At 31.4% G+C, this 25,742-nt stretch overlaps 1 protein-coding gene across 1 annotated transcript; it reads left to right on the top strand.

The window, feature by feature from the left end:
- The first annotated feature begins 919 nt into the window (after nt 1-919).
- Nucleotides 920-24,223, top strand: LOC105335923 (pseudouridylate synthase 1 homolog). The gene is made up of 17 exons (XM_066069122.1): nt 920-1,059; nt 2,318-2,377; nt 2,596-2,690; nt 2,937-3,030; nt 3,584-3,654; nt 3,968-4,035; nt 5,004-5,104; nt 5,428-5,455; nt 6,467-6,545; nt 10,013-10,058; nt 12,056-12,149; nt 12,875-12,945; nt 13,379-13,423; nt 13,746-13,820; nt 14,092-14,162; nt 17,945-18,023; nt 22,779-24,223. The coding sequence occupies exons 1-17, from the start codon at nt 982-984 to the stop codon at nt 23,082-23,084; spliced, it is 1,461 nt and encodes a 486-aa protein (XP_065925194.1). The 5' UTR covers nt 920-981; the 3' UTR covers nt 23,085-24,223.
- Nucleotides 24,224-25,742: the final 1,519 nt, after the last annotated feature.

Genomic DNA, 25,742 nt, shown 5'->3' with positions numbered 1-25,742 from the left:
GTGTGTAGACATTTCGATACATATATAAACTTTTATGTCGATACCCCGACCCTGGGCATAAAAAGGGGATATGCACATAAGAAAACTCGAGTTAATCAGTTTATAGTTTAATGCCCCGGAAAAACTAATTTCATTCACAAACTGTGGGATATATTTTTACTTGTTAGCGAGGTTTTTTTTTCTGTATATATGAATGTATAATATATATACGCGAATGCATGATTTGAGATGTGTTGTGATTCAAAAGGGTAATACGGGTGGGATGGGGGGGGGGGGGGGGGGTCAGAGACATAAATTACATAAATGTTATTTATGTCTCAGGTGGGGGTGTAATCAGTTTATAACTAGATCGAAACTATTTTATTTCTCTACTAACAAACAGGTTATCCCATTTCTATTGAACTTTATTCCCACTCTAACCATTTAATCACTGCGTGATTTTGTCTTTAAAATAATTCTTAAAAACAGAAAAAAATGATCAATTGAACATCTAAATTTTTCATCTATAGTCTATTTTGTAAAGTGTTTGAAAACTTTTGAATCGAACGACTATATAATTATTTGGTTTTGGGTTTGTTTATTTGTTTGTTTGGTTTTTTTGTTGGTTTTTTTTTTTTTTGTTTAACATGCGCGGATCTACATGTATCGTTAATATTGGATATATGTATGATCACCCCCCCCCCACCCGGAAAATTAAACTTATCAAGGTTACATGGTATCGTTTTAATGCTATTCTTCTGTAAATAATATTTATATTTTCTAATAAAAACTATATATAGCTACGAAGCTTGAATCACATAAATACATGTAGCTTTTTTTCTCGGGGAAAAAACCCTGTACCATTGATATCTCGATCCGAAATAATTTATACCGCATATAGCGGTTTGCATTTTAGTGTGCAAGTACTGTTTCCTGTAATTTCAACAGCGTGAAGAAATCTGGAAATCTGGTCACACACATACTGAACAAAATGCAACGGTTATGATAAGACGTTTAGCTTCCAGATTGCGTTCTTATATTTCAAAAATCATGAGTGAAGTCACCCCTGAATCGAATCTGGTAAATATTCATTCATTTCAATCTTATCCAAGTAACAGTTACAAATTCAGCCGACTCGTGCACTCTACTCGGAGTCGGGAGTGAAATTATCAGTCTGATTATTGATAAATTATACACATTGTGATTCACCGCCTCTGTCTCTTTACTGTTATTTTATTGTAATATTTTGTACAAAAATATCCATCAAAACCTCAGTCTATTCTACCAGAGACATAATTAACATGATTAACTCTGATCCTACCTTACACCAGGGACACAATCTCAGCATAATGGAAGACAGTAAGGACATTGCTAAAATAATAAATATTTAAGCATTTTGAATTACAAAAAGTATGAAAATTTGTAGCTTATTTTTGAATTTAAAACTAAGTGAGGGGTGTTTCAAATGTTTGGAGTGGGTTCAAGATGTTCTATTTTTCCATTACTTCTAAATTTTTAATGTTCTTTGGACATAATATGTAAACGGTGTGACCGTTGGACCGAGTGCAGATTTAACACAGTGCAGTTTGATTTTTGTAGAACAAAATTTATTTGAAACGCACACAATAGGATCCGCCCGGTTGCCTTCTCAAATCATTAGCTAAAGTTTAAGTAAGCGTCGCATGCTCAGTCTACATTATGACATCATGTTTCAGACGTAAAATGTACACGTTTTGTTTTCGGAAATAGCCGAAGAGAGTTACGTTATTCCGAACTTTTTTTAAAATTTCTTCTTTCATTGTTTATCAATTTAATTCATATAAATAACACGGTAATAAAATTGAATACTTTATTCAGTATCTAAAAGATCAGTTCCTTGATGTTAATGTTTTTATTTTCCATCTGATAATTTGATAAGATATACATAGAACTAGTCGTGTTTCTTGATTGAAGCACTATTGAAACTTATCTGGTGTCCTCTTTTATTTCTTTTAATTCAAATTACCTTTTTTTGAAACACTAGAAAATTTTAATCGAGTTTAGGGGCAATAAACATTGATAAGTACCAGTCAATCAATGATCGAACTAACTTTAAAAATAAAAAATGGCTGCCAATATGGCGGCGCCCAGGGCTGGAAGAATTTTTTTTAGGCCTTAATACCCCTGATTCAACTTTCATTTTTCACTGATTTTCTTATATATACGTGTTACCATTAATCCTCGCTTCGCGAGGCGGGCTTTGCCCGCCTCTCGCTGCGCTCGGTATTAAATAGTGGTCTAAGAGAACAGAGTTTTGTAGCCAGTAGATGTGATTCTTTCTTTGTTATTTTTATGATAGAAAAGGAAAGCAGACAATGAACAAGAAACTTCATCAAAAAAGACCAAAAACATAAAAAAGGTAAAGTTTCCTCTTTTGCTGTTTATTTATCACTCACCAGCATATTTAATGTGTGCATTATACTAATTTAAAAATATATTTTATACCTATGGTTTAGCCTTAAATAAAGTTGTTTAAAAGTACCAGTGCTGTTGCTGAAAGGTTTCAAATATCAATGCAGAGTTGGGAAAAAAAATGATAATAGGGTTCTTAATTAAATGCATGTTATTTATTTGCAGGAACAAGTTCCACAAATGCAAGGTAACCCAAATGTAAAGAGAAAAGTTGCAGTTTTGATTGCCTATAATGGCAAGGGATACCATGGCATTCAAAGGTGATTAAGATATTTCTGCCTGCAGTTTCACTTTGCAAAACTTTCATGACAGCATATGATTACCAGTTCTAGTACTAGTATGAACTATTTTTCATGAAAATGTATGGATTGTAGGAATTATGGTTCCTGTTAGGTTAAATGTTGAACTTCGTGAATTTTTATTAAAATAATATTTTATTGAGAAGGTAATATATCAATAAAAATTGTCAATGTACATTATCCTGGTATACACGATGAACTTTTCAGAAACCCACCGTTCCCCTCAATAGAAGAAGAAATATTGAAAGCTCTCTTAGAAGTGAAGGCAATAACACAAGAACAGTACGATAAACCCAGCTTAGTAAGTACCCAAATATATCTTCTTTTCAGGAGTTTCTTCTTGAACTTGTGAGCCTATCATTTCCCAAATGCATTCTTTGAAATATTCAGGATTCTTGACGATACATTATTTTGTAATGAATGTGTAAAACTGAGAAGTGCTTTCGTATTAGTTTTTCAACGTACATACGGTTGAACTTCAATATCTCGAATATTGATATTTCGAATACAATGGATATGTCAACATGAAAGTGATTTGTAAGTCCCAACCACTTATTTTTTAAGTATTTTACCCTCGATATCTCATATACTTGGATATCTGGAATGTTTTTAAAAAACAGTCCCATTTAGTTTGAGATAATGAAGTTTGACTGTAATATGTGAATTTTAGATTATTTTTAAAAATCATTTTTACGGCCTGTCATTATATTGTCGAGGAGTGGTAGATAAGTAGATTTTAAATAACATACAGCCTTTTAAAATTATATTGTATAAGGTTGTTTATAGTATTAAATGGACTCTAAACTGTACAGTATAATGTTCATCAACCCCTGATGATTTATTTTTCATTTTAGGTGAGTTTCCAGAGGGCAGCCAGAACAGACAAACATGTCTCCGCAGCAAGTAACATACTCTCATTGAAGATAAGTGTTCTACATCTTCACATAGTCTTTTACAATTTGCAATGTTATCATTGACTTAATTTAAGAGTTTTCTCCCTTTTCTCATTTCAATTTTGAAACTGAATGCATTTTGATTTTCTGTCAATATTTGTACATATTGAATTATTATAGAGAAGAAAAAATAAAATGTATCACAATCATGTTTTTATTATTTAATTATAAACTCTGTTTGTGATGAAATCTTATCCCAAAGTTTTTTTTTTTGATTAATAAGTGTTTCATTATAATCAGAAACTACATGCACATATTGATTGTCAATTTTGGATTTCATTACATGGTGACAAACGTAGAGAACTTTTTGGACAACGTGAATGGGATATTGCCTAATCAGATCAGAATGCTGGGTAATGTATTTTATTATTCAGATCTTTATGATTGTGGTCATAATCAAAGTTGAAGATTTTTTTACTTTAAACGATAAAGTTTGTTGCATGAATGTACACTTCATACTACATGTTAGGATAATTTAGAAATATATAAAAGAATGTTATGACAATGCAAGCTTATTAATGTATGTTCTAATAATATAAAAATATAGAGGAATGTTATCCTAACTAACAAAAATATTAAGTTTTTTTTCACACCTGTTGATTTGATTAAATCAATATGATTTAAGGAAAGAAATGAACAGCTACCCAATTTATACAAGAATAAACTGGGTTAAGACAGTTTAAGTTTTAAACTTTATAAACCCACAAAGTGGTTTAATTCTTTTCTGCTCTAAAAAGTAGATAGTAAGGTAAATTGACTATGAATAACTTTTAACATTGTACAAAACTTGAATTCAATGTTTTTGAGATGCAATGTTATTCTTATCGATTTTGTAAGCAAAATTTTTTATACGGTGTAATAAGGGAGATTCAGCCAATCAAAATGTTATGACAATGCAAGCTTATTAATGTATGTTCTAATAATATATAAATATAGAGGAATGTTATCCTAACTAACAAAAATATTAATTTTTTTTTCACACCTGTTGTTTTGATTAAATCAATATGATTTAAGGAAAGAAATGAACAGCTACCCAATTTATACAAGAATAAACTGGGTTAAGACAGTTTAAGTTTTAAACTTTATAAACCCACAAAGTGGTTTAATTCTTTTCTGCTCTAAAAAGTAGATAGTAAGGTAAATTGACTATGAATAACTTTTAACATTGTACAAAACTTGAATTCAATGTTTTTGAGATGCAATGTTATTCTTATCGATTTTGTAAGCAAAATTTTTTATAAGGTGTAATAAGGGAGATTCAGCCAATCAAAATACATAGAGCATGTACATTACAACCAAAATCAATTGTTTTTTTCTCAAGGGTTCAAGAGGACAACAAAGGGGTTTGATTGCAAGACACAGTGCACTGGCCGCACATACATGTATGTTCTACCCACATACGCTCTCGCTCCTGTGGAAATGGTGAGGCTTCATTGTTTAAAGAATATCAAGCACTCTAAGTACATTACACTTACTTGTATTTTAACATTCCATTTATTTCGGATTTGACACAAAACTGCTTTTTAATGGGTATGAACTTTTTGGTACATGTACATTGTACAAATGTATTTTAAATGTCAGATTTTTCTCAAATTTAGTATTGAAAATGAGTCTTGAACATATGTTATTGTAATACTCTTTTAGAGTTATTGTCATTGAAATACCTGATATAATAAATATTTTTAATTAGTAAGACTTGGCTATTAGAAGTTTTATAAATATCGTTTTTGTTCATTTGTTTACAGACAGTGACAGACAATTATCGAGTAACAGGTAATGTCCAAGAAACACGAAGAGGGAACACATTATCTAAACATACAGTAAAACTTGTTCAGTTGAACTCACTTATAACAAATTTACTTTTACAGTGAGTCAATTTGTTTTTAAGTTGTTGCATGTTAATATTTTCAATTATGTTTTCATTTTAATATACTAATTACCGGTATTCAGTCAAATTGACTCAATCATTATAATTAAATAGGGTGTTTAATGGCCAACTCTAGATCAAAACTCAGTAAATGCTTGTTTCAAAAACTTTGTAAGTTTAAAATTGGACAAATAGTTGTTCTTGTTCAAACAATTTCAGTGTCCTCAATCCTTTGAACTTATTGATGGTTACATGATGATTTTGAAAACTGAAAACAAAGTGTTTAGCATATACACTGTATGCTAATTAGCATACAGTGTATGATGCTAAACACGTTGTTTTCAGTGGTTAACCACTTAAATAAACAAAAGAATATATATTTATATAAGTTTATCAGATATATTTAATTGTACTAATTCTTCATTTCTACTACTACATGTACCATGTTTTACTGTTTATCTCTAGCAGTCAAAAAAATATGTTTTAGTAGTTAATCACTGAGAGATTAGATCTTACTGAATTTTTTCACCCAGTACTTTGAGTATCAAAAAAAAAAATTAGAAATTATATTGGTATCTTAAATTTCTTTTATACAATTGTATTACAAAATTTTTATTTGTTTAAAATGAGGCCTGTTTATTAGAAATTTTTAATGAGTTTCATAGAAAGTTATGTCAAACACATTCAATTGTCTTTTTGTCAGCAAAAAAGATTCAGTAAATCTTTTGGTCAGAGAGCTAATTTTCTAGTTTACCGGTACTTAAAATATAGATCACTATTGGTTATTAGGCAAGGACTAATTTGATATTTTGAAGCGAAAAAACTGCTGGTACATGTATTAATTGTGTCAAATCCCAGAATAAATTGTTTGTCAAACATACTCAAGTTATTGTTGACAAATCCAATTCTCTCTGCAGATGAAGTTCTCACTAGAGTCAATGAAATTCTTCAGCTGTATGTTGGTACCCACAACTTTCACAATTTCACTTCAGGCATGTAAGTATAATTTTTTTTTTACTTTAAAGTAGTCCTAGTATCGCACTACGTCATAATACGGATTTTACAATATTGGTTCGACTTTTACACAGCGTTTTTGATACCCGGTATTGATTTTGCTGTACATCGCTGCTGTAAACAATGGCAATAATAAGCAATTAGAACGGTAATATATGTATTCTATGAGAGATAGAAATGATTAATGTTGAAAAACTCTATTCTGTGAAAGTAAAATGAAAAACGAAGTTTTTGATTAACCAGAATCTCAGGTATACTTATATCTTCTTTGTTTTGACCCCTCCCCCCCCCCCCCCCCCCCCCCCCCCCCGAATTTTTCTTTTTCTTTTACTAAAACTGGTTTAAATTTAGAGACAGAAGCTATTTCAAATTTAGTCAATCGTCAATTAATTAATGTTTAAATGATATCTAACATTGTTGACAGATCTAGGCAGAAAACTGTAGCAAAATGTGACTTTTACGGATTTTTTCGTCAGGATCTACTTGGTTTAGAGCTTATAGCGTGAAAACTAATCCGTCAACATATAATTTATTTTACCATATCTTTTTTCTAAGATGTCAGTCTATAGAATAAACACCATAAATTTAAGTTTGAGTCCATAAAATAGTAAAAAAATTACCAAACGTGATACTAGCATTGCATTTTTTGTATTCTATTTTGATACATCAGGTCTATAAAGCGTACTTACTTACAAAAATTTGCGCAAAATTATTGATGAGATATGGCTTAAATAAATATTTATACTCTATTTTGTATGTTCAGTTCTAATTTTCCCAAAATTTGTAATTATTTTTATGAAAAACGGATGTCTGGCAAATTTCATAATTGTCAATAATTTTTGCAAGGGGGTACACCCGTCTGAGAGGTGATAACAAACAAACTAGCATGTAAACATACATATTTTCTTTTGTATATGTATTGCTAGAATGTATATTTATCATTTAAAGCTAAGCTTTTAATGATTGAGCCCATTAAGTGCCGAGTATAGGACTACCTTAAGGCAATAAAACATCTTGATCTTTATTATTTTCAGGTCTTGATCTTTATTATTTTCTCGGGCCAAAATTTACATAATAATGCAATGAACGGTATACATTTTAATTGCGAGACTTGAAAAAGAGGAATAACTCATTTTTTTTTATTACTTAAATTTAATGAATTAATACATCTAAAAATTAATATACATTTTTTCTACATGGCAATAAAATTATTCACAATGGCCTTTGACCAGCGGTGGCAGCTAAAAAAATAAACATTAATTTCTCTAAGCCATACATGTAGCTCCTTATTATACCCCCGCAAACGAAGTTTAGGGGGGTATATTGGTTTCATCCTGTCCGTCTGTCTGTAGATGCAACTTTGTACCCCCTATAGAATTTTTTATTACTTCTCGGAACAGTTTGAAAATTTGTACATATGTTGAACACCATCTGAAGATGTGCACCTGCAATTTTTTTCAAGATCAGACAAGATTTAATGATTTTATGACAGTTTTCATTTTCCTTACTCTATATATTGTACACTAATGTTGAAAAGTAAGGGAGGTAATCCTTACAGATTTTATTAATTAATTAATTAATAGTATTAAAACACTCTAAAATATATTTATATAAATACATCCAGATGGAGGTGTTTTGTCTTTATGTCTTAATTAATATAAAAATTGTTTTTTATAAGTATTCTATCAACTGACAATGCAAAGTTTTTGTTTGTCAATGACAAATTCTTAGGAGCTAATTATACATGTAAGAACATCAAAGACAAGTGTGGCTGAATTCATTTGTCCCAAGGGAGCCATTATCTGAGCCATGGTTCAGATGGAGCATGTGTTTAGGGGAAATTGATAATCTGTAAAATGGGTGATGGTTTTGGGGCTTTTTTAAAACTGTTTCATGTAAACCAAAAGTTTATATCAATATAAGGAAATAAATAATATCATTATTAATAAAGAAGTTAAAATATTTTTAGAAGTTGTAATAATTTATTAGTCAAGTAAATTGATGAAGTGACCCTATCGAGCATTAATTTAAATGAAATTCAAAATTACTGATATGATTGTAGTGTTTTGGCAGTTTTAAAATTGTTTGTTATATTAATTTTCTTTTTTACATAGTATGGTAATTATGGTAATGTTTTGGGAGTTTATTAACAATTTAGGTTTTGGATATATATGGAACTGTAAAGAACAATTTAATGAACATGTATTCGTACATGAAGTGAAGCAGAGGTTGACCGACATGTTTATACAAGAAGGACATGGCTACTTTGAAAATTCCCCCAAATGTATAATGTATAAGCACTTATGTAATAATTTTGAAGTACAAGAATATTTAACAAAACCAATACCAACTGTATATGTTCAATTTATAAGTAAATATCGTTTATCCTCTCATCAACTCGAGATTGAGCGTGGCAGATTTTATAATATCCATAGAAATGAGAGAGTTTGTAAACTATGTTCACTATCACAGATTGAAGATGAGTTTCATTTTATTTTAATCTGTCCATTTTATAAGGAAATAAGAAAGTTGTATGTAAAAAAATATTATTATGAAAAGCCTTCTGTTTTTAAACTTATTCAATTACTTTCAACAAAGAATATCAAAGAGTTGTGCAATTTGGGAAAATACCTATATAAATGCTCAAAATTACGATAAAATTATAATTAGTTTTTGTTTTGATAATATACTCTTAATTATCCTGTTTACTTCTGTCATGTATATTTTGCAGACTGCTATGTGCACACGCAGTCTAATACAAGATTGTGATGGTCTTTCTTTTTTGTTTTTGTTTTTAAAAATGTTTTCATATGTTTGTTCACTTATGTATATATGTTAAACCTATGAATCGTATGGTTCTTGGTAATAAACAATACAATTAAATTAACAAGCTCATCAAAACAAATCATAGTCCTATGGGATCAATTTTCTGATATGGAGTTCCATTGTGCCATAGGAGAAAGTGAGGAAAATTTGAAACAACTAATTGCATCTGTCAAGACTCTTATTAGAAAGATATTGAAAGTTTTATCAACAGAAGAGCATTGCTTGGCTACCGGTATTTCCATTTACTGCAAAGGGAGGGGTTATTGTCATTTTGTTGGTTTTTCTTTAAATCAATTAAATTTAAAAAAAATATCATCAGATACATACATTTGTAAATGTATTACTGTTATAGATATGTATTTACAGTGAAATTCTGACAATTTTGATTTTAATTTTTCTTTGTTAACTAATTTTCTTTTTTTTTACAATTCTAGATTTTTTATTTTATTGTATGTGTTCCAAACCTTTATTATTCAATTCAATTACTTGTCCCATTTGAAATTAGCCTTGCGGGGGTATTAGTCCCATTAGGACAGTTCTAGTTATCATTAGTAGTAATCTGAGGATAAAATCCCCCTTTTTTCTGTTGATATGCAATGAATACATTTATTTTAAATTTTCAGAAAACCAACAGAAAGAAGAGCCTACAGATACATTATTAAGTTTGAGGTAAGACATCTCTGATCTGTATGAAAGATCGTAAGGTGATATGATTAATATTCTGTCAAATTAAGGATTTTTTTCTTAATTAAAGTATTCCTTTAAAAGCAATCATTGACTCTAGTCTGTCTTGTTGAATGTCAGTTCTGTATCTTTGCTATTTTCTGATGGCAGGGTTTATGAAATTCAGGGAGAACTCATTTTTTTTTTTCTTTTATTGATGTAATCAAGGGCATGAAATATGATATATTTACAATGTACCGTACTAGATCATCTGAGGATATTTTATCAACATAGCTAATCTAATATCGGAAAGTATTGTCCTTATTACCGTAATTAAAACAAAACTTTTAAATACTTATGGATTTATTCTGTAAGATGTTGATTCCAGACCAGTCATCAGAGAAATATTACCTGAATACAAGTAGATCGATGTCAACATCAACCTTTATACATGTAGGATAAACGTGCAAAATATCGGGCAGTTTTTGGAAAAACATAATTAAAAATCTGTGGATGTTTTTTTGTTTTGCACCTGTCTTTCATTAACTAATTATTAGTCATCCAACCTATAAATCAAGTTTTATTGGTTGAAAGATGTCAAATGTTTATTGTTTTGAAAAAGATCTGCAATAAACTTCGTAATTACTGGTAACGTGAACGTCTTGCCAATTACCGGTTTCTGGTCTTCGGTCTGCAAATATGCACAAACTGTTTTGAGACTGATGAGTATGACATCATCACATATGTACTGAACCCCCCTGGTTTCATAATTTATGATTAATAATTAATGATAGAAAAGCATATAGCAACAACATACAAGGATGTCTATATTTGGATCAGATTGTAGATATACACTGTAGATAAATGGTAGATAATACTAGATATACTTGTAGATTGCTGGAATTATATTATCAAGAAAACCTTGGAATGATTTGGGTTTTTCGCTTATTCGTTCATCTTTTATAAGGTTATTGAATGTTCAAGAGAGCAAATGTTTAAATTTTGATCCATGCGTACGTACATATACCATATATCGGGTAATTTTTGTGATGATCTTCTGTAGAATATGTTGGTGTACTGAAAGCAATTTGTACATATATGATATCAGTATAAGTAAAAGCTCAGATTCAGCTTTTTCACATTTCTTCTCTTGAGTCCACTAGTATTGCAAAATAAAATTATACCTAATTTTCCTTTTTCCCAATTTGAATGAATTTTGAGTTATTGTACTTATTTTTTTTTTCAAATCTTGCATAAAATACCTGCCTGCCATGTTATAGTTTGAAAGTTTTGGCTGAAAAAAGCTAAAAAAAAATTAAAAATTTTGGCTTATATTGGCTAGTTGCAGGTATAATTTGAACATTTTAGCCAAGGAAACTAAAGATGTTTTTTTTTCCGTCTTATATTGGCCAGCTGCAGGTATTATTTTAAAATTTGGCCGAAGAAACTAAAGATAATTTTTTTTTGGCTTATATTGGCTAGCTGTAGGTCTTTAGCTTTTGGTAAAAAAAAAATATGAATGGACAACCTGGGTGGCAAAGTTATCAACCAATTAAAATGTAAAAACAATTTTAAATGATGTGAACTTATATAAAAGCATGCCTCTTGAAGCCATGCATGGCCATTTTTTAGTCTTTATTTATAAATCTCCTCTACATGAAGAACTTTGTGTGACGGTAAAGAAAAATATTCAAATTTAAAGCTTCATGTAATAGAGTAGGAAGTTTTCTTTACTTAATAATTATTAAAGTTCATGGCTAAAAGATTCATATCTTAAATTTTAAAGTAGATCTGATGGTGATATTTTCTTGATTGACCTATTTGACTGTCAAGACTCCTTAATATTGAGACTTTTTATCTATCATTTGATCTGTTTGAGGTAATGGACCAAAGGTGCTACATCATTTAATTACTCTGGGGTTTTTTTATCAGAAGAAGATTAAGTGTTGACTGTGTACATTTTGCCCTGGCAAATGAAATTTCATTTTTTTTTTTTTTTGCAGTGTGGGAAGCCATTTGTGCGAGAAGGTCTAGAGTTCGTGACCTGTAAGGTCAGGGGTCAGAGTTTCATGCTGCATCACATAAGGAAAATGATAGGTATGTGTGCATGGGTGTGTGAGTCCATTTTTACTCTAATGTAGGTCACTGAATTTACATATATATCATAAATCCCTGCTTTAATGAAAGGAATCAATATCCATGTAAAATTATGAGAAGAATTCTCTGCAAATTTGAAAATATCACTTTTCATTTTTCTGACAGTTGTCAACATTAAAAAATATAACATCTAAACTAAGTGCTTGCAATTTTTGAATTCTCACAATTTGATACAAAACAGTGAAATCACAAAATTAAGTTAATAATTATGTACAGTATTAGCTCTCATAAAATAAAGAGTCTACACAAAGTCTGAAAATTTATCATTATATAATACTGTATTTTCAGGGAAACAGTTTTCTTTGATATTAGTATACTTAAATGATCGGTTACATCCATATGGTAGCTGATAAGCATCTTGATCAGAATCTAATCATATTTACTGGTAACACATTTCGAAAAAAATGTTGATTTTATTTAAGGAATAAGGAATCATTCTTTGAGTATTATGAAGTGATAATTTTGGTCATGGCGTGATCAAATCCAATAAAAACGGAAGGCATTGGGAAATGAAAATATTACAATTTCAGTTTGTAATTCAATCAGCTGATATGTAATTTGAAGTGAAAAATATTGATTAAAAAACTTCTTTTTATTAATAAAAAAAAAAATATCATATGGTAAATTCTGATCTGCTTGTCTATAAATGGGTTTTCTGTTTGCAGGTTTAATGATTGCCGTAGTGAAGGGCTACTGTAAAGAAGATGCTATTGAGTTGTCATGGGGATCAGAAAAGGTAAATAACAATGGTTTCCTTGTGACCTTGACCTTATTAAAATTGTCCAATGAATGAAAAAAGATACTGTTTAAGAAGGCTTGGTGGTGAAAATTTTTAAACAGCAAAAAGTATAGATGTTTTCTTACCAATTGATTATTATTTTATACTGTATACAGGGAAATATTTTCCCCCGTTTTCTTTTTGCCATTTCGCCCTCATTGTCAGAAGGCAAATTTAAGACTAGATGAATCCCAATGTCTCATTTTATTTCTCCTCACACAAAACTGTGACTGGGCGAATTCAAAACTGGGTGAAACTGGTTGCAAGTGTAGATGGGTGAAAATTCACGAGGCAAAAATACCCCTGTATACAGTAGCTAAAAAAAATAATCTCTAAAAAATTCTGTATATTTCTGTGACATTTCTAAAAAAAATTTTCTGCGGATTACCAGGTAGATGTCCCAAAGGCCCCAGGACTAGGTTTACTGCTCGATGAGGTAATTTCTTCTCTTATATCATCTTCAGTTGGTACTCTTCCTAGTTGCTCAGATCCATTTCTTGTATACAATATATGTACTGCAAATTATTCCAAGAAATCTGTAACTATGGACTGATTTTGCTGAGCCATATTAAGAAACTAAATTAATAGTATGAAAACTATTTATGAAAGTATAAAACACCCTTGTTTTTAAAATTTAAATATCAATTGTTATAATGAATTACAAACTGTGCGTACCATCTGTTGATTTATTATTAAGAATAGCAAAATAGATATATTTGTGTTTATAAACATACTGGAAATTTTCTGTATTTTTGTAGCTCTACTTTGATGGTTATAATAAAAAATGGGGCAGAGATGGTCTACATGAACCAATAGAATGGTCAGAATTTGAGGTAAGTCCTTATGAAACTAAAAATATATATGTACAATATCCATATGCATATTGAAGTCAAGATAACCATGATGTAATCTTCTCCCAAATGTTGCATTTATGTATTACAATACCATTTTCAATAATTTTATGTCATAAAAGAAAAGAAATTTGGTTTTCATTTTTGAATTTTTAACGTGTGAATTCCAAAACATGAATTATATAGGTAGATAATTTTTGTAGCTGTGTTTCTTACAAAGCCTTAATGGTCATTGATGATTTCCTATTTCCAGGAAGAGCTAGAAAAATTCAGAGAGGAATATATATTGCCAGAAATTTACAAGGGAGAGAAAAATGAGAGAGTGTATCCTTTCAATTAGTCTTGATATTTAATATCAAAAAATATACTAATTATACAAAACAATTTATTGCAAAAATTAAAATATCTAAATGTTACATTCACCTAAACACTCTTCTTATAGACATACAACACTGGCAAATTTAGTTTAGGGGTACTTGGATATTTATGAATTATTGAGAGGATTCAATGGTCATGGACTTTTTTTTTAGACTGTATTGATCTCCATTAGAAGAAGAGCTCTAAATTAGACTTTATTAAAATTTTTGAATTTTAAATTTTAAAAGGTGAAATAGAATTTTTTCTTCACTGAATAATAGTACAGCTAAACAAATCATATCTTAAAATGTTAACTATTCGGGTTGGTAAATTGGTTGACCATCAAGTCTCCTTAAGTACTACTCACTGTATGTCCTACTGTTGTGTCATTAAAAACAATGTTTGCCCTTTTCTGACTACCTGAAAAAAACGAACATGACTCAGCATTTAAAAAAAAAGAAGCAAAAGAAAAAAATGAATAAAAGCTAGCATGTGTTTATTAGTTGTTCATTTTTAACGAGAGTATTACATTTAAGGCACGTGTAGATATTTTTTGATCGAGTGTAATTTGGTCCGGGTTTGAAAGATTTCATTCTTATCACTTTTGATGGGGCCATCCTAAAAATGTTTGTTTGGAATTGCCGCCTGGTGGTTTCTATAACCAGGAGGGAAGGGTTTTTTTCATGTTTCAAACTTTAGCTATTTAAAAATTGGTAAAAAAAATAAATTAATAAATCTCTCCACAAAAAAAAGTTTTTTATTTTTTGCTGATAAAATTTTATCAGTGGGAGGTATTTCAATGAGGAAGGTGGTCGTTCCAAACAGATGATAATTTTATTCTGGCCTTGTGAAGGTCAACTTTTTATCCTGCTTTTGTTTCCATTTTACTGATCATTAACAGTACTTACAGGTTTACTTTTATTATATCACTTCCTATTCCAACGATAGATTTTATTTTATATAAAATTTATAGGATTGGTCTCATTCCAGATCAAACTTAAACTTTTTTTTGCTTCTAATGCTTAATTTACTCTCTGATAGGGATTAAATATGTAGAATGAACTGCAAAAACACGTCTTGTTGAGCATTTATTATATGTTTTGATGAAAATGTAAAGCAGAAATTATTATCTGTATCCTGTTTGTGACAAACAATCTTTAGACTTAATTGCATGTGTACATGTATGTTAAAGCTGCATGGTCCGATAGTTTGGCTATTCCAGTACAGTATCAAACAATTTTCCATACAAACCAATTACCCTGGTATCTTAGAAAGTTATAGACTTTTGCCTATTTACACCAACAGAATCGATCTCCTTTCAAAGTTAGAAATATTTAAAGTAAATGAAAATAATTTTTTCATTGGGTTTCAAAAAAACATTTGAAACCAAAATGCTTCTTGGGATGTTTAAGAAAGGGAACCGTTTGGTTTCGTTCCCCGATAGTTTGGGTTTCTTCAATCCGGATGTTATGCATTGAATGTAAAACAAACTTAAGAAATAATAGTGAACAACATGTTAAAAGGTTTAATTTTGATTTCCCAGAACACTACCCATATTAAGCCTCTATTAAAGCGATGTCAAAGTCGTAATACGATCATCCCGGCCTCGACGTCAGGGGCGAATTTTAATAGGAGGCGAAATTATACGACACCCTTTTCAGGACGTATGTTTTGTTAATAAATTTTGTACATAATTTTTTCATTACAATATAGTTAGATTGACCGGAAAAACTACTGCAATGTTTATATACATGCTTAGGATAACCATAACTTAAATGCGTACACAAAATTTTACATATAATCGGACTCTTGTTTCAGTACAAACTGTGAATATTTGCATCCGATATTTTTGTACCCCACACAACACTTTTTGCATATTTGTCTCCGTTTGTCAGTCAGTCATATTTTTCAGTGTAACTCCTCTATAACCTCTGCACAGAATTTAATATTAAAGGTTTAAAGTAATAAGATTACAATATATAAAGGTGCATATTCACAAGAAATTCAGAATCCTTTAATTTTTCATCAAATTTGACTCCTTTTGGACTTTTGGAATGTTCCCTTTTATTGAATATATTACTGAACAGTTTGCACGTGCCATTTCTCTTAAGTTTACCACTGCACTAACTGTTGCTGACTAAGGTTAACGTGACATTATCTACATAGGATTACCCCAAAGGAGGCTTGGCGAGGGCATTGGTCATCCTTGATAAGTTCTTGTTGTCTTTACCTTATAATGTCACAAACTCTTCCTAAATTTATCAACCAATATGTGATAATTGATTTCAGTTGTTGAACTGCTTGGGAAAGGCTTGGGCATTCAGTGTGTAACGTACCAAGCTAATGTTCACATGCTTGTGTTATACTTCTGTAATGTATCTTGAGGCAACTGGGTAGTTTGTTATTTAACCAAATCTTTTTGAATTTATGATAAATTAAATTCATTAATGAGTGTGGAAATAGACATTTATAAGTAAAAGGAAACAGGGCAACGTCTCCTCTCATTATGAGTATGTTTTCCATTTGCTGTAGAATTGTTTAGCCTGAGAATGCTGAGTATAATATGAATATAAAGACTGGTACTGTAGTTTCATAAATATTTCTTGAATGCCATGTATCTCATGGATTTCGTTGGCGAGTTGATTCATGATATTAAAGCTGATTGGTCCGATTTTTATATCAAATTTTGTATACTCTTTTAAACGATGGGGTTTTGATAAGAATGTGTATGATAGTACACATTGCAGTAGTTATCCCGGTCAATTAAGCCATATTTTAATAATAAAAAAATGTTGAAAAATTTTGTTCACAGAACAAGCGACATTTAAATGATATTGCGTTATTTCGCCTCATTTTAAAATTTTCCCCTGACGTCGAGGCGGAGACTTTGACATCGCTTTGAATGGAGTCTAAATATTAGTTATGTTCTGACAAATCAAAAATAAACTTGTGTACATTTTGTTCATTTTTGTTCCTGAGGTTTGCGGGTTTTAATTCCAAACATTCGGGGGACGAAACCAAACGGTTCCCTTTCCTAAACATCCATATGATGCATTTTAGTTATGTACGCCCATAAAGAAATTATTTCATTTTTTGAATATTTCTAATCTTGAAAGGAGACCAATACTGCTGGTATAAATAGGCCAAAGAACCATTTTAACAAGACCTTGGATTTCGATTGGATGTAACTTTTTTTCTTGCATCAATACAAGTTAAAAGTGATGCTAATCTGCTTGGATTGCATAGTCTTAGCTCAAAAGACTGTTTGACACAACTACCCAAAGTCCAAGCTCCTGTTAAAATAGTTCAATCAACATATACTGTGTTAAATATTGAGTCAATGACAACAAATTTAAGTATCCTTGAAACTGATTTTCATGCAATGACCCACAAAAATTGACGCCCGCGCATATTTATGAAATTACTGTTTTACTGCAATCCTAAATTTTAAAAAAATTGGACTTTTTTTCTCCTTTGCCTTGTGTGCAGAAGATATATGTTTATGATTGTATAGTCGTCGCAATACTATTTTAAAACCCTGATTTGCTTAGTGTGAACGTTCAATTTGGCTCTTTTGATTCCAGACAACCCCCCCCCCCCAAAAAAAAAAAAAACCACAAAAAAAAACATGAAACACTGATCATTATGTGTATTTTTAGCTGGAACAGAAATTTACTAGTCTTGTTTTACATCTTTGTGCATATTTGTGTACGACAGAAAAAACGACAAGTTTCTTAATTCAAGAAAAGAATGTGGGACTGGCTGAAAACCTTGCACATGCACTCATTTGATGTGGAGAGCAAGAACAGAAGAAGAAACAACTATTCGGTAAAGTCCAATCCACACTTTGTAAAAGTTGTTTCCCTCTGCGGGGTCAACCCAAAGGTCAAAAGGGAAAACCCAACTTTTTCCTTGTTTATGCAACCAAGTACTTGGGCGTCCTGTGATGACATCTTTTGGAATTTAATTTATACTGTTTACTGGCACAAGGGGCATGGACACCCCTCCATCCCCCATACCCACATTCAGTTTTTTGGAAAATTATCTTTTTTTGCCTATGTTCCTTCTAATATGCAATATCAATTATTTAATTTAACTGATGTAGCCTTAATTAAATTACAGAATGTAACCTATTAAAATTTGTGTACATATATTTTTGAAATACGCACGCTTTTATGTGTCTTGTCCAAAGTTTTGATTTTTGTTCATATAAGAGAAAATTAAAAAAAAAAGTGTAAGACAAGCCAAAAATATTTACATTTAAAAAATTGAAGTACAGGAAAAGGGGAAGGGGGCTTGAAGCCCCAAGTGTTTGTTGAAATGTTTAGAAGACAGAACACTATTATAACTCGGTGATCTATGTTTCTGTTACAAAGGTTGGAGGCTGGAATAACCCTCTTTTAAAATAAAGGACCTATGGGGGCCTCCCCCATTCTAGGGGAATAATATGTATTAAGACGTTTAGCTCACCTGAGCCAAAAACTCGATGGAGCTTATTTATCTGTTGTCTTTGTCATTAGTTTTCATATATGTTTACCATCTTCAGAACCACTTGACTAATTTCAATTTGGCACAAAGCATCACTGAGCTTAAATTTTTCTATTTTGTAAAAATGAAGGACCAAACTTACTTCAAAGGAGAGATAATTTGAAAAAAAAAAAATACTGGCTATAGTTTGTGAAATTTATATGAAATTAAGTATGAATAAGTGTTATTCAGTAGCCGAGCATATTTTACACTTGAAAACAGGTGGGAATTCTTATCCGTATTTTATTAAGTCACCTGAGTAAACTCAGGTGACCTATTGCAATCCGTTTTCGTCCGTCGTCGTCCATCGTGCGTTAACAATTTAACATTTTTAACTTTTTCTTAAAAACTACAAGGTTAATTGTTACAATTTTTGGTGTGAGACATTTCTATGATAAGAGGAATCTAAATTGTGAAATTCGTGGCTCTACCATCCCCGGGGCACCATAGGTGGGGCCAAATATGCAAAAAAAAAAAAAAAGCAAAATTTTCAAGAAACTTCTCTACTCCCATATACATGTGAGGAAAAAACTGGTTGCATTGTTATGATGTACATGAGGCCCTCTACCAAAATTGTGAAATTTATGACCCCTGTGTCAGGGGTTCAGGCTCTAGGGTGGGGCCAATATGACCATATAGTAAAAATGTATTAAATCATAGAAAATCTTCTTCTCTACTCGGAACTCCCATATATTTGTTAAAAACTAAATGCATGATTATGATGTCCATGAAATAGACAATAATAGTAAAAATGTATTAAATCTTAAAAAATCTTCTTCTTTACTCCCACACATGTGGGCAAAAAACTGAATACATGGTTATGATGTCCACTAATTCCTCTACAATTGTGAAATTCATGGTCTCTGGGTCAGGGGTTCAGGACAGGGGGGGGGGGGGGGGCAATATAGTGTTACAAATAAAGCATATAGTGTTTAAAAATCTTCTTCTCTTTTCTCACACATCTTTATGAAAGATTGACTTCATAATTATGTTTTCCAGGAAGTCCTCTACTAAAATTTCAAATTTCATGTCCCCCTGGAGTATGGGTTTTGCCTCTAGGGCAGGGCCAAAATGGATGTACAGGTGTTAATGCATATATCAATGTTTAAAAATTATCTTCTTTACTTCTACCCACCTAAAAGGAAAACTGAATTCATGATTTTGTATACCAGATCTTTCAGTTTGCTAAAATTATAGGTTTCATGGTTCTTTCTGAAAGATTTCAGGCAAAGAGGTGATCGTCATTACCGATTTATAATTTTTCTCCTAATTAAATGCATATATGAGACTCCTGGTCAAGATTGTGTATGGGTTATATGCTACTCATGTGACCGTTAAGGCCTAATGGCCTCTTGTTAAGTATTCAATATCTAAACCCACACCAGGACATTGGGTGTAAATTGACATTAGTAGACATAAGATGTAAAATGACACTATGTGATAATTAGCGGCTGTCATTCGAATGTGTCATCTGCTAATAAAAAATGACGTAAGCTCAGTTTATGGTTTTTTAAAAGTACAAAGTGTAAAACTTGCGTTCTCCGTGCAAATATTTTTGTAACGTATTAAAAAATCACAAAAAATGGAAATGCAACATTCATTTACACAAAAAACCCCACAAACTAAGACTCTATAAGTAGTTACCTAATGAGACTTTTCACAAGGGTAATTGTGAGTCATCAACAGTGCATTTTCCCGTAATTTTCAGAAAACTGAGCAGAAGATACCAATTCATCAGTGGCTTTTTCAATGGAAAACTATGTCCACAGCTGTCGCCCATGATGAAACTCACATTATAACTTTTTCATGTCATATTACATAAAATATATTAATTTCGTTGTGGGCAACGGCTGCAGACACATTTTCTTCATTAAAAAACTACAAGAAAATGTGCCATTTTTCATCATTTTTTACTTAATCTTTGAAACTTGCCAAAATGTTGAAGTCATAATTATTTTTTGAAACAGTATAAAAGCGTGTAACTTGGTTCTTTTTATACACAAATATTCAAGATCGTTATTTTCAAGAGATTTAAACAACTTTTGAATTTTTGGACAAATATTGAAATAAACTGTTCCTTCTTCTTTGTATGAAATTAAGTACAAATATTAAGTTTTATTCAGTAGTCGAGCATACAGCCAGGTGGGATTTTTTTATTCGTATTTTATTAAGTATTCAATATCTAAACCCACACCAGGGCATTGGGTGTAAATTGACATTAGTAGACATAAGGTGTAAAATGATATTATATGATAATTAGCGGCTGTCATTCGAATGTGTCATCTGCTAATAAAACATGACGTAAGCTCAGTTTATGGTTTTTCCAAAGTACAAAGTGTAAAACTTGCGTACTCCATGCACAGATTTTTTTTAAGGTATTTTCATTATGGTGTACCTTTATCTATATAAAAAATCTCGCTATTTAATTTTGTATCTGAAAGTGATGCAGTATCCTTTAAAATATATTTATTTACATTTTCTGGTCTTGGTCTATGATAACACTACGAATCGATTTTGTTATTTATTTTCCAATACATTTCATCAATTGTTCAATCGTACAATTGATGATATTTTTTGTAAAATACATATTGAATATTAAGGAAGTATGATGTGATCAAATACGATCGGGTGGGATCAAATCGATCATTCAGCCCTTCGGGCTTGACTGTGTTTGATCAACACCGGCCATTTTTGATCACCTCATTACACGGCCCAAAGAATGATTTCTTATTCCTTAAATCAAACGTATCGACAATATGTAATATTTCAGAGTTTGTTAGCATTTTAAATGATGACATGCTCAACTCCACAATGGTACCTATCTCTTATTTTTTAGCGGTCCGTGTTTGCTCTGCCCCTGTTTTGTATTTTTTCTTTGGATTTTGATTTTGAACATTGTTCGTTATCACCACATGTCAAGCAGTGAAATTTTGTGTACTTCTACGTAAAACTCACCTTAGAAAAAAAAAACAAATAACAAAGATGGCCTCATTCTTAAAAAGAGGACATGTAATTTTTTTAAATTCTTAGTGATCTTTTTATTTAAAACGATGAAAAGTTGTGATATCTGCACTACTATATTAGAATAAAAATAATGGACTCAAATTTTTGGGCTTTAATACCTGTCTTTGTTTTTTATATTTTAAACATCATTGGTACTTGAAGATTACCAATTTGTTTTTATTTTTTCTCAATCAAGCTGTGCTAATTAATAATCAACGAAAGTTTCTTTTAAAAATCCGGAAATCATCAGGATTTTTTGGTTTTTACGATGGATTTTACAATTTTGCGCATGTGCATTGCATTTACGCTAAATCACGGGAAGCTCTTTAGTTTATGTTTTCACAATGTCACATTTGCATGGATAAAATCAGAAACGATAATACAAATACGTGTAAATTTTCATTGCTATTACATATATTCTGTTCATCAATGAAAATACGATAGATAACTCTGACTCAGTGCATTTAATATGAAAATTCACGAGAGTATCAAATGTCAACATTGTGTGTAAATTTGAAGCGAGTAAAAACGTTGGTGAAAAAGTGTTGATTCTTCATTAATAAGAATCAAATTTTTAGATGAAAAATATTTACAGCCTCAAAATGGTTTGTAATGAATAATTTGACTGTCATTTTCAATGCAGCTTCATTAATTTTCTACAAAATCGTTTCGAAGCGATTCTGTAATTTTTGGCTACATTACGGGTATATGAGAGGCATTTTAACTATGGTGAAGGCCTCTCCCGAGACACAGATTATTCTAACTAAGCAGAGTGTAGTGAAATGAATGGCATTATTGTAGGCTAACAGCTGCTTAAAGCTTGGTTATGTAAATGTCAACAATACGGTGTGTCGATGTATCTGTTTCGTGAATGTCCGATATCATATTCAATATGTCAACCCGTGCAAGCACGGGTCAAAGTCTAGTTTATATGGTTATACATAGTGAACTTTTTAAAGGGGAAATTTTAATCAAGTTTGTTGATTTCTTAAACGGATGACAAGCAATGATGGGTTATATTATAGTACACAGCTAACTTTATTTTTTTTTTAGATTCCAGGCTCAGAGGAAAGCACGCAGGATGTGAACGAGGAGTCCCAAAACACTAACCTCGACCTCACAGATGGGGATACCGGAGGTGAGGTCATAACTACAAATAGAACGGAAGTTGAGGCGAATCCCCAGACTGTGCTTTCTCATCCGACGGAAGATGGAGAGGTTAAAAAACAAGACTTTACAAAATCAGATGAAGTCTTAAAGGGAGAATGCGAAATAGGTCACAAAGATCTAGAAGTGGGTGAAGGTCAAGAGGGTGAAGGTCAAGATAAAATTAACTCTGTGGGCTCCCAAAGTCTATGACAAATCAGAGTGTTGCAATTGCGGAGGAGGGAAAAAAATAATTCAGGAAGAATCACACACAATGCAAACGACACTCTGATCGCGAGCGGAAGTCCTATACGTTGTTTGCAAATAATAATAAGACATGTTATGGGTTTGTTTACCCACGCGACAAAACAGGATGTGGAGCAACATAAACAATGTACCAGTACCAGGTTTATATGATCATGAAATGTCCTTTTAATTGTAAGATAGGTATATATATTTTTTTATATCCGAACTCTCAAGTTAATTGGAAATTCCTGAAACGGCGTCTCAACCACACAACTATTTAGTTACTAGTATACCGGAATGTGTCCACACGAGATGTTTCGTATTACAAACGAACATAAATCCACCAAGGATGTCGAACGGGATTTTGTTTATATATATATATAACAAGGTAGATATTTTTTAACCCTGTTGATAAAACTGTCAATAATTTTTCATAATGAGCTGGAACCATTTTAACTGTCATGCTTATAAACAAATAAAATACATTAAGCATCTGTTGTAAACTTTTAACACAATGATACATTTTACGTTTAATCCATCAATGTTGTTTTAAAGGGTCTGACGTCATTTAACGGATTTATTTTTACTTCCTGTAAACTGATTTAAGATGTACTATAGGATGACTATACAATGGGGTCTTTATGCCTTCTATCAGATATTTTTGACTTTATCATCACTTGTTGCGCGACGTCATTAGAGGTATTCAAACCACCAAGAGAAATTAAAAAGGGGTATACGGGATTATGGTCTTCCCATAATGCCATCTTTTATCTGCCTTAAAAAGGCAATAATGGCACCTATGGGAGAGCGTGCATAGACATCAACAATCGCGACACATACGTTAGACGATGAATTTGTCTTATATCATTAAGAGGGCTAAATGTGGTCGTGGTATTTTTTACACTACATAAACCTTCTTAAAATGAAGAGCTTTATGGAAAGATATAGGGGAAAATTCAAATTTTGGAGTTAAAATATATGGCATTTTCTGTATAGTATTAGTTTACAGCTAAAAGTAATTTGTTTACCACACAGGCTTCCTTAGGTGGTATAGGATACCTCCATATTGTGACATATTTCCTATTGAAATAAACAGTAGAATCAAGTATGATTTTATCATTTTATTTTCGCCCCTTTCGCCCACGTTGTCAGCGGGCGAATTTAAAACTGGGCGAATTCCAATGTCTCGAATTATATTTCTTTTAAAACAACTGTATCTGGGCGAGTTCAAGACGGGGCGAAACTGTTTTCAAGTGTAAAAGGGCGAAAATTACATGGAACGAAAATACATGTAACGCTGTATACAGTATGTAGGTAAAACGTAAGTAGCCATTAACATTACATGCTGATACTTCAACATTGCATGATGGTACTTTAACATTACGTGCTGATACTTTAACATTACTTGATGGTACTTTAACATTACATGCTGATACCCCAACATTGCATGATGGTACTTTAACATTACGTGCTGATACTTCAACATTGCATGATGGTACTTTAACATTACGTGCTGATATTCAACATTACTTGATGGTACTTTAACATTACATGCTGATACTTCAACATTGCATGATGGTACTTTACGTGCTGATACTTCAACATTACTTGATGGTACTTTAAGATTACATGCTGATACTTCAACATTGCATGATGGTGTTTTAACATTACGTGCTGATACTTCAACATTACTTGATGGTACTTTAACATTACATGCTGATACTTCAACATTGCATGATGGTACTTTAACATTACATGCTGATACTTCATTACTTGATGGTACTTTAACATTACATGCTGATACTTCAACATTGCATGATGGTACTTTAACATTACGTGCTGATACTTCAACATTACATGATGGTACTTTATCATCACGTGCTGATGCTTCAACATTACATGATGGTACTTTAACATCACGTGCTGATACTTTAACATTACATGCTGATACTTCTTCATTATATGATACTTTACCATTACATGTTAGTTGAATAGTTTAATACATGTATGATTGCGTCCATGAGGAAAGAGTGCTCATTGCATTTTTTTGTGTGCACATTTTGAGATTTTTACAGAATTGAATAAAAACATATCTTTCATTACATACTCCAGTTGATTATCTTTATTAATTTTTTGTATGAATATAATTATATTAAAGTGTTTGTTATACATATGCATACATGTAGGATATGTATAATTTTTTTTATTTAATTGTCGTGATTGAGTGGTTCTTACAAATAAGATGAAGGCGACCGTGCCCCACTTCCCTCCAGAATCCAGTTTCACCTGAGTGGCACAAGCTCTAGTTTTGGCAATACGTATTTTAATAATACCCACTTGGGTTTGAAAAGTGTCCATTTTTATGTAAGGAAATAAAGGAAGTAATAAATGAAGCATGTTTGAATTGTTGTGTAGCTTGACTTAAGTCCTATAGTTTCTCGTAATAAGGAATCACGATCCTGGTGCTTATAGCTAATTAAGAGCCACTACATACTGAAATACCATCATTTTATGAAATATCAGAATGTAGTGTTAAAGTATCAGCATGTAATGTTGAAGTATCAGCATGTAATGTTGAAGTAATAGCATGTAATGATAAAGTATCATATAATGAAGGAGTACCAT

Source organism: Magallana gigas, chromosome 8, assembly GCF_963853765.1.
Source record: "Magallana gigas chromosome 8, xbMagGiga1.1, whole genome shotgun sequence".
In the NCBI taxonomy this organism is placed as follows: domain Eukaryota; kingdom Metazoa; phylum Mollusca; class Bivalvia; order Ostreida; family Ostreidae; genus Magallana; species Magallana gigas.
This window is presented reverse-complemented; position numbering and strand designations above follow the sequence as displayed.

Bases quoted from the DNA above. Each gene is read 5' to 3' on its own strand.
- LOC105335923 (XM_066069122.1), top strand. From the start codon at position 982: ATGATAAGACGTTTAGCTTCCAGATTGCGTTCTTATATTTCAAAAATC. The intron at 12,946-13,378 runs GTAAATAACAAT...GCGGATTACCAG, and splicing joins TGTCATGGGGATCAGAAAAG to GTAGATGTCCCAAAGGCCCC. The intron at 13,424-13,745 runs GTAATTTCTTCT...GTATTTTTGTAG, and splicing joins TAGGTTTACTGCTCGATGAG to CTCTACTTTGATGGTTATAA.